Here is a 10,376-nt window from a genome sequence, read left to right as displayed (position 1 = left end):
AATCTGGGTGTCCTCGTGCATGAATCACAAAAAGTTGGTTTGCAGATGCAGCAAGTGATTGGGAAGGCACATGGAATGTTGGAGTTTGTTGCTAGGGGAATGGAATATAAACATAAGGAAGTTTTACTGCAGCTGTACAGGGATGTAGGTGAGACCACATCTGGAGCATTGTGTACAGTTTTGGCCTCCTTATTTGATAAAGGATATAATTGCGTTCGAAGCAGTTTAAAGAAGGTTCATTCGATTCACTCCTGAGATGAGGGGCTTATTTCATGAAGGAAGGTTGGACAGGTTGGGCCTCCAGTCAGTGCAATTGAGAAGAATGAGAGGGGATCTTATTAAAACATATAAAATCCTGAAGGGATTTGATAGAATGGATTCCAGGAGGTTGACCCCTGTTCTCAGGAGAGAGAAGAATGAGTAGGTAGAGGGACAAAGAAAGAGAGACAGAAAGTGGGGGTGAAAGGGTGAGAGGGAGGGAGAGGGAAAGGAAGAGAAGGGGAGAGAGAGAGAGAGAGCAAACAAGGAGAGTGAGACAAGAAGAACAAGACCAGTAGACAGGCAGAGGGAGAGGGAGAGAAAGACAGAATGACAGACAGAGAGAGGGAGAAAGAGAGAGAGTGATGGACAGACACTGAGAGAGGGAGAGAGAGACAGAGAGTGATGGACAGATACTGAGAGAGGGAGAGAGAGACAGAGAGTGACGGACAGAGTGAGGGAGAGAGAGAGACAGAGAGTGACGGACAGGCACTGAGAGAGAGAGAGAGAGACAGACAGAGAGTGATGGACAGATACTGAGAGAGAGGGAGAGAGAGAGAGTGACGGACAGACACTGAGAGAGACAGAGAGTGACGGACAGGCACTGAGAGAGAGAGAGAGAGACAGACAGAGAGTGGTGGACAGATACTGAGAGAGACAGAGAGTGACAGACAGGCACTGAGAGAGAGAGAGAGAGACAGGGAGTGATGGACAGATACTGAGAGAGGGAGGGAGAGAGTTGAAGAGGAAGTGAAAGGTGCTGACGTGGTTTTCTATGGGTGATACCATTTACATACTGAGGAACAGCCAGTGAGACTCTGACAGGCTGCAGCTTTATAAAGCTGAGCCCAGTGAAGGGAGAGTTTATCAGTGACCAGGCACAGGGACAGGAGCAGACACCATGATTTCAGCCATCCAGCTCATCTGGCCTCTGGCATTCTGCATCGCAGGTACAAATCTCTCTCCTTCCACCGTGAATATTTTCCTGCTCTCCATTTCCATCCAATTCGACTGACTTGTGATTGAAGGGAAAATGCTGAAAGCAGAGGAACGGTCACTGTCTCTAACAATATCTCATTTTACAGGCTCCTTGTGTGACAGTTCTTACTTCACTCTGTTTCTCTATTACCCCTCAGGTATCAGTGGGGACATCACCATGACCCAATCTCCCCCGAAGCTGTCAGTGAGCCTGGGCCAGACCGCCACCATCACCTGTACGGCCAGTCAAACAATTGATAATGATTGTGCTTGGTACCAGCAGCGAGAGGGACAGAAACCAACTCTCCTGATCTATGATGCAACAACTCGATTCACAGGAACATCGGAGCGATTCACCGGCAGTGGATATGATATAAAATTCACCCTGACAATCAGCAATGTACAGAATGAGGATGTCGCTGATTATTACTGTCAGCAAGCTGACAGCTGGCCCACACAGTGATACAGAGCCTTACAAAAACCTCAATACACACAGCACCACCTCCTGTACTGACACATCCCACAGTTATATAGAATATATAATAATGGACACACAGTCCCACCTCCTGTACTGACACATCCCACAGTTATATAGAATATATAATAATGGACACACAGTCCCACCTCCTGTACTGACACATCCCACAGTTATATAGAATATATAATAATGGACACACAGTCCCACCTCCTGTACTGACACATCCCACAGTTATATAGAATATATAATAATGGATACACAGTCCCACCTCCTGTACTGACACATCCCACAGTTATTTAGAATATATAATAATGGACACACAGTCCCACCTCCTGTACTGACACATCCCACAGTTATTTAGAATATATAATAATGGACACACAGTCCCACCTCCTGTACTGACACAGTTATATTGAATATATAATAAACACAGGAAAGGAAACTGAACAAATTATTTTCATTGTCCACTACACACTCCAGTCCCTGTGGTGTCCACCACCCACTGAAGGCCTCAAGTTTACCTTTTTTCCATGTCCACATTTGAAGACCGACTGGGAGATTTATCATAAAATGTTCAAGTTCTCAAATTTCTCGAGCACAACTGCACAGAATTCAGAGAGAGAGGGAGAGAGAGAGAAACAGAGAGAGAGACAATCAGAGAAAGAGAGATAGAGAGAAAGAGTTAAAGGTGAGTGTGAGTGAGAGACAGGGAGAGGGTGAGAGTGAGTTAATGGTGAGTGTGAGTGAGAGACAGAGAGAACGTGAGAGTGAGTTAAAGGTGAGTGTGAGTGAGAGACAGAGGGTGAGAGTGAGTTAATGGTGAGTGTGAGTGAGAGACAGAGGGTGAGAGTGAGTTAAAGGTGAGTGTGAGTGAGAGACACAGAGAGGGTGAGAGTGAGTTAAAGGTGAGTGTGAGTGAGACAGGGAGAGGGTGAGAGTGAGTTAAAGGTGAGTGTGAGTGAGAGACAGGGAGAGGGTGAGAGTGAGTTAAAGGTGAGTGTGAGTGAGAGACAGAGAGAGGGTGAGAGTGAGTTAAAGGTGAGTGTGAGTGAGAGACAGAGAGAGGGTGAGAGTGAGTTAAAGGTGAGTGTGAGTGAGAGACAGAGAGAGGGTGAGAGTGAGTTAATGGTGAGTGTGAGTGAGAGACAGAGAGAGGGTGAGAGTGAGTTAAAGGTGAGTGTGAGTGAGAGACAGGGAGAGGGTGAGAGTGAGTTAAAGGTGAGTGTGAGTGAGAGACCGGGAGAGGGTGAGAGTGAGTTAAAGGTGAGTGTGAGTGAGAGACAGAGAGAGGGTGAGAGTGAGTTAAAGGTGAGTGTGAGTGAGAGACAGAGAGAGGGTGAGAGTGAGTTAATGGTGAGTGTGAGTGAGAGACAGAGAGAGGGTGAGAGTGAGTTAAAGGTGAGTGTGAGTGAGAGACAGGGAGAGGGTGAGAGTGAGTTAAAGGTGAGTGTGAGTGAGAGACCGGGAGAGGGTGAGAGTGAGTTAAAGGTGAGTGTGAGTGAGAGACAGAGAGAGGGTGAGAGTGACTGAGTGAAGCAGAGAGCAGAGGTTTTTGTACAGCCCCTGCACTGGAAGCTCTCAGTGTGGGTTACGTTCGGTAAAGGAACCAAGCTCAGACTGAGTAAGTAAACCCCAATCCTCCCTTATTAACCCTTTCAATACTGAAACTTTCTCAAACACTAATGCTGAATAGTTGAAGGTGTTAGTGAGGAGCTGCAGTGAATGAAATGGTTTAGTGAACAACACTGTGTATAACAGGGTGCCCAGCTGTATTTCTTTCATTACATTCCCCACTTTAAGCAGCAAGATATAAATAACCAACTTTTACCCACCGTCTCGAGGAGATCTGGACGTTTGCAGACTGTGCTGACATTGCTGCACCATGGAGTGAAATCACTCACTAGACTCCTGTCAGTCTCAGTGTGACAGACACGGGCAGAGTTTGATATGAGCTCTGGCTCCCTCTCACAGTCTCTGATATAACTGATCACAGCACCAGCACAGTGAGACACCGAGGTCCCACCTCCCCCAGCTTGAACTCTCCTCTCTCCACTCCCTGGTTATCTCTTGGCAAAGTTCTGATGACAAACAGGTAGAGCAGGGCCCACAATCCAGTGGCTTCAGTGTTCCAGGGTTTCGGGGAGACTCTCCATTTTCCCCAAATGTTTAAATGTCATCCTCTAGACTCCAGGCCTCCTGGAATCTGCTCTCCATCTCTCTCCTGAAGACACTGTCTCTGACTGGGGAACAGCTCCACCCTCCCCAAGTGGGCTCATTCCTCCAAGTGTGAGCCAGGAGGGTGAACATGGTGGGCTATTGGACCGTGAGGTGTTGGCCTTGCCTCAGTGGGTAGCACCCTCCCCTCAGAGTCACAATGTTGTGGGTTCAAATCCCACTCCAGAGACTTGAGCACATAATCCAGGCTGAGACTCCAGTGCAGTATTGAGGGAGGGCAGCACTGTCAGAGGAGCCGTCTTTCAGATGAGACAAACTGAGGTCTGCCCTCTCAGGGGATGTAAAAGACCCCACGGTGCTTTGAGAAGAAGAGTAGGGGAGTTCTCCCAGGTTTCCTGGTCAGTATTTACCACTCAATCTACATCACTTAAAATCTGATTATCTGATCATCATCACTCTACTGACTGGGATCTTGCTGTGCAAAATTGGCTGCAAAACACTTTGGGACATCCTGAGGTGGTGACAGGTGCTGTAGAAATGAGTTGTTGGAGTTTCCTGACCCTGACCCTGACCCTGACCCTGACTCTCTCATCGTCCATGGTTCATGGGGTTATTAGGAGCAGTGACTCTGACTGACCCCCGGACTCTCAGACTAATTGTAGCCTCACCCTTGACCTCACTCCAGTGCTGGGTGGCAAGGTTTGAAATTAATCTATAACCTTCTATACTGAGAGCCAATCTGAATCCTTTCTGAAGTGGGTTGATCCAAGTGTGCTCCAACATTCTGGGATAAAGTTCTCTCGATGTGTGGGTGATGTGAGAATTGTTAATGCTAAACCTGTTTCCCCCCGATCAATAGTGAGAGCTTCCTGACAGCTTAACCTTGTCTTAGAGGGACACTGAGTCTTTAAACACTCTCATTATTAATCATTTCAGTGCTGAATTTGTGGTAACCCTCTTTACAAATGTCTAAGTAACAGTCCAATATGATTTAACCAGCTTAACATCAAACCTTTACCTCCTGCCACTCAACTAATTTGAAACAAAACTTGCCCCTTTCCCTGGGATTCCATGAGTTTTTAATTTTCTGACCAGTCTGTCATGAGGAACCTTGTCAGAAGTCTTGCTAAAATCCAAATAGACCACGTCAAACTCGCTCCCCTCATCAACCCTCCTTGTTACTGCCTCAAAAATATCAATCAAGTTAGTCAGACACAATCGTCCCTTAATAAATCCGTGTTGAATGTCCTTGATCGAACTGTGTCTTTCTAAATGATGATCAAAATTTCTCAGTTTTTTTCCAAAAATCTTCCCAACAACGCCTCCGCTATTTCTTTCTTTGTTCTCCTTAGCAGCCTGGGATACAATTCATCCGGGCCTGGGGATTTATACACTTTCAAAGATGCTGAACACATTAATATTTCCTCTCTCACCATGTTTATCCCATCCAACATTTCACAATTCTCCTCCTCCTCAACTGCAATGTCTGCTTTGTCCATCTCTTCTGTGAAAACAGATGTAAATCATTCATTAAGAAGCACAACTGTGTCTTCGGCCTCTACAAAGAGAGTGAGTGAGAGAGAGAGAGACAGACAGAGAGAGGAAGAAAGGGAGGGAGAGAGGGAGAGAGACAGATTAATCTTTTTGGCCTCTAAACAGTTCAATTCATTCCTAAGTTAGCCTCTTGCAATGTCCCACACTATTTCTTTGCGTGAACATCTTTGTTCTGAGCTCTCTCGATGTCCTCCTTGAACATTTCCCACTGCCTCACTGATTTACCCTCAAGTTGCTGCTCCCTACCCATTTTGTCAAATTCCAGCTCAGTAAAATTGGCCTTTCCCTAATTTACAACTTTTACACTTGGTTTGGCTTTATCCCTTTCCATTACTGCTCTAAATCTAACTGAATTATGATCACTATTACCCAAATACTCTCCCACTGCCCAGATTCATTCCCTAAAACTGTCCAAAACTGCCCCTTCTCTTTGTGGGTTTGTTACGTTCTGGCTAAAAGAATTCACCTGGAGGTATTATAAGAATTTTGCATCATCTATACAGTTACACAGATCTGATCCCAGTTAATATTCGGGAAGTTGAAATTCATTATAATGACAGTGATTAAACTTCCTTCTCTTCTCTTTCAGGCAGAGAGAAGTCACAACCCACACTGACCCTGCTGCCACCCTCCCCGGAGGAGGTCAAGACCAAGGGCACTGCCACCCTGGTGTGCCTTGCCAATCACTTCTATCCCGATGAGGTGAAGGTGGAGTGGAAGAAGGACGGTGCAGCCATTTCGGACGGGGTTCAGACCAGCAACTACCTGCGAGCTTCAGACAGCACCTACAGCGTCAGCAGCCTGCTGACCCTCTCTGGCTCCGGCTGGGAGTCCAACGCCCGCTTCTCCTGTGTCGTCACCCACGAGAGCCTCTCCTCTCCCCTCAGCAAGAGCATCAGGAGATCAGAATGTGCGTAGAGTGTTAGAGACAGTCCACAGAGGAGACACAACTTTAAATAGAACAGGGGTGAGCTGGGAGGGCAAAGGTCATTGTCAGCACCAAATTACAACTCTCTTCCTTCTCGGGACCGGCTCTGAGACACTTCTGAGAGTTAGGGGTTAAGGCACGTTATTGGGACAGTGTAGAGGGAGCTTTACTCCGTATCTAACCCCGTGCTGTACCTGCCCTGGGAGTGTTTGATGGGGACAGTGTAGAGGGAGCTGTACACTGTATCTAACCCCGTGCTGTACCTGCCCTGGGAGTGTTTGATGGGGACAGTGTAGAGGGAGCTTTACTCTGTATCTAACCCCGTGCTGTACCTGTCCTGGGAGTCTTTGCTGGGACAGTTTAGATTCGTGATGCTAAGTTAAACCTCTCTAAGATGCTGAAGACTGTCAGCTGTACAAAAATATTGTGACCCTCCGAAGTGTCTGCTTCAGTAAACCAGACCCCTTCCTGCTCACCCTGCAGTTACAATTTAAGGTTTAGTCACTGTTTAAAGGGACAGGATCTCATGTTCTGGAGAAAATCTCCACAAGCGTTTTAATAAACCTCCATTCTCCCTGTGAATTTCTCCAACTTCCTCTGGCTGGGCTGTTTATTCAAGTCTTTTTTCTGTAAATGTCAATGTGTAAAAGGTAATAAACATTAAGAATATTCAGTCTCTGTCTGGTGAGTGCTTTGGAAATGTCCCACCTCCCCATCAGCTGATTGGCTGCATTTCAGCAAGTGATTGTCCTGATTGGCTGGTTGGACTGTCAATCAATGAAACATCAGCGGAAGATTTGCTTCAAAGCCAATTATCAATCATTTTAAAATGATCAGTTTTATCCCGAATCTCTTGAATTCACAAGATTAAAAACAGAAAAGAAACTGGAAGTTGCTGGGATTAAATCATCACAATCACAATTCCCCAAACCATATTCACGACCTGTCCCGTGACCTTCCCATCTCACGTGATCTCGCTATTCCCATAGTTTCAATCACAGATAAGACCATCTCTGATCACTTCCTTGTATCACTCCCCACCCACATCCCCTTCCACAGCCCAACCCTACCCCCTTCTGTATCCATCCCTGGAAAAACCTATTCCCCAATTCACTTACAACTGCACTTTCAAAATCCCAACGATCTCGTCTCTGGCCCTCCGATCACCACAACATTTCTGCAGCTACTGATTTACTCATCCTCACCCTCACCTCCACCTTTCATATCCTAGTCCCCAATAAAACCATTCCTCTCCCTCACCCTGGCCCTTCCCCCTGCTACAACCCTCATCTCCACTCACTTAATCCAAGGGAGGCAGACTTGAAACTGGTTTATCCATCACCGCCAGATCTGGCTGGAGCGCTCCAAACACTCCCGGCTCCTCCTCTCAGCTGCTAAAACTGTCCCTGCTCCATTACCTCTGATGTCCCCCAAGGATCGATCCTTGGCCCCTCCTATTTCTCATCTACATGCTGCCCCTCGGACACATCATCCGAAAGCATAGCGTTAGTTTTCACATGTACGCTGAAGACCCCCAGCTCTACCTCACCACCACCTCTCTCAACTCCTCTACTGTTGCTAAATTATCACCCTGCTTATCCCACATCCCGTACTGGATGAACAGGAATTCCTACAATTAAATATTGGGAAGACTGAAGCCATGGTTTTCAGTGATAAAAACAAAAAAATGCGGATGCTGGAAATCCAAAACAAAAAACAGAAATACCTGGAAAAACTCAGCAGGTCTGGCAGCATCGGCGGAGAAGAGCAAAGTTGACGTTTCGTGTCCTCATGACCCTTCAGCAGAACTAAGTAGAAATAGGAAAGGGGTGAAATATAAGCTGGTTTAAGGGGGGTGGGGGCGGGGGGAAGAAGAGGTGGGGCGGGTGGTTCTAGGGACAAGCAAGCAGTGATAGGAGCAAATAATCAAAAGATGTCACAGACAAAAGAACAAAGAGGTGTTGAAGGTGGTGATATTATCTAAGGAATGTGCTAATTAAGATTGGAGAGCATGACCAGCAAGGTACAGATAGCCATAGTGGGGGTGGGGTGAAATAAACGATGGGTAGAATACATTTAAAAATAATGGAAATAGGTGGGAAAAGAAAAATCTATATAAATTATTGGAAAAAACAAAAGGGAGGGGGAGGAAACGGAAATGGACTAACCTCCTATTTCTATACTCACCAGCGCTGGCACTGGAAGTAATCCAGAGATTACACCCTTTGAGGTTCCCTGCACCAATGAAATAAAAAGGTGAAACATACTCAGGCCATGTCGACAAAAACACAATATATGTCATTCTGACAATTTAATCTGAACAGAAATGTTTTTCTGGTGTTCAACATCGGACCGGTTTATATAAAGCTAACAAAAATGAACATGAACTCACCCGTGACCTGTCCCTCTTGTGCTCATGGTGCCTTTAACTTACGTTTGCGAGAGAAACGTCTTGTTACCCACCCCCCTTCGCTGGCACCGGCATTGGAGGCAGCTGCTGACTCTGCTGCCTTGTTGGTCTTGATGACCTTGGCAGTCGTCTTCTGGCCAGTGGAGCCTGTGCTGGCCCTGCCTGGGAGGGAGCGTCCAGTCCCACGGCTGGCACCTTCCCAGTCACCGCAGCCTCATCAGATGCTACGGTCACTGGCAGAGGGGTGGAGGAGCTGCTGCCATCATCCAGAGGGCCCTGAGAGGAGCCCGCAGAGATGCCAGGCAGCTGGTGCGCCAACGTGAGGTCGCTGTGGACCTTCCTGCTCACCATTGATGGATGGGCACCAAGCTGGGTTACTGGTTACCTCATCCATATCCCACACTGACACTGACCACCTGAGGTCAGTGCCTGTGTGAGGGCTTGCAGGTCCGAGCACAACCCCAGGAGCCCCTGATTCTGTCCCTGGAGCAGCCTCTCCATGAGAGTTGCCACTGTCTCAATGGAGGAGGCAGTGCACTCGGCCATGAGGGTCAACGCAGTGCTGATGCTTCACATGGACTCTTCCACAATGGAGACCATGACACGCAGACCCCCATGGATCTCCGTCAGGTCCTCCCGCACATCTCACTGGACATCCAGCACCTGCTGCCTAATGGACGGCTCCAGAGGCCCATCATCAGCCTTTGACTGAGCATCGTCCTTGTTCCCAGCATCCTCCGGCTGTCGGCACACTGGGCACTCTCTGCCTCCGCCCGCACCTCAAGCAAGTGTGAAGTGCCCCCACCAATATGCATCGAGATACTAGTCACCGCTCTAATACCCACTGAGGTGCTGGGATCTGCTTCAGAGAGCGGGTGTGAGGCAGGTGAAAATGGTGCCCAGTGGTCCTCTGGTGTTAGGGGTGGTCCTTTGGGGTCCGGAGAGCGAATGCCTGCTGGGGAACCGAAAAGGGGGAAGAAGGACATGACATTAGGTAAAGTCTTCACACTGTCACTGTGCATGCCAGGCACCCTGGTGAGACAATGGAGATCTGCATCATGGTGCCCTCGTCTTCCAATGATCAATGAGGTCTCCAGGTTCGAGGCTCACATCAATGAAGGGGCTGCACTAGAATGGTTGCACAAGGTGAAACTCTCCCCTCTGTGCACTGCACTCTTACCTTCGTCTGGTACCCCTGCCTCTCCGCACCCGGTTACACGTGGGACATGCTGGCTCTCAAGCTCCAGGGCGTCTTGCTTGTATCTCGAGAGGATGAAGAGTCTAGCGGGGTCTCCGCTGGTCCGCGGCCTTTCTATTTTGTTGTGGGCCGTCTTCTCCTGAAACAACAGAGGAGCATTGATTAGTCCACTCTGTACCTGCAGCTCCATTGCAGCCTGGCCAAGCCCAGCTGAGGAACATCTGGCAGGGCACTTCCGAGTCATAGCCCTGGATCCACAAGGCACTCAGTCCAAGCAGCCCGGGCTCACCCCCTGGGCCACCTCCGGTGTGATTGACAGCTGGCACTCAGACTCTAGCACCCCTGAGGTCCACGGTGGGGACAGTGAGACCTTAACACATCTGCACCCGGACCCATG

The 10,376-nt window shown here is 48.1% G+C and overlaps 1 gene segment (V, D, J or C); it reads left to right on the top strand.

Annotated features, from left to right (window-relative positions):
* The first annotated feature begins 1,084 nt into the window (after positions 1–1,084).
* Positions 1,085–7,044, top strand: LOC144692519 (Ig kappa chain V region Mem5-like). The segment is given in 4 exon segments: positions 1,085–1,208; positions 1,395–1,677; positions 3,280–3,335; positions 6,033–7,044. Coding segments are annotated over 4 exon segments (717 nt in total).
* The last annotated feature ends 3,332 nt before the right edge of the window (positions 7,045–10,376 follow it).

Source organism: Cetorhinus maximus, chromosome 17 (genome assembly GCF_964194155.1).
Source record: "Cetorhinus maximus chromosome 17, sCetMax3.hap1.1, whole genome shotgun sequence".
NCBI lineage: Eukaryota > Metazoa > Chordata > Chondrichthyes > Lamniformes > Cetorhinidae > Cetorhinus > Cetorhinus maximus.
The sequence above is the reverse complement of the archived record's forward strand: the minus strand, read 5'-3'. Positions and strand labels throughout refer to the sequence as shown.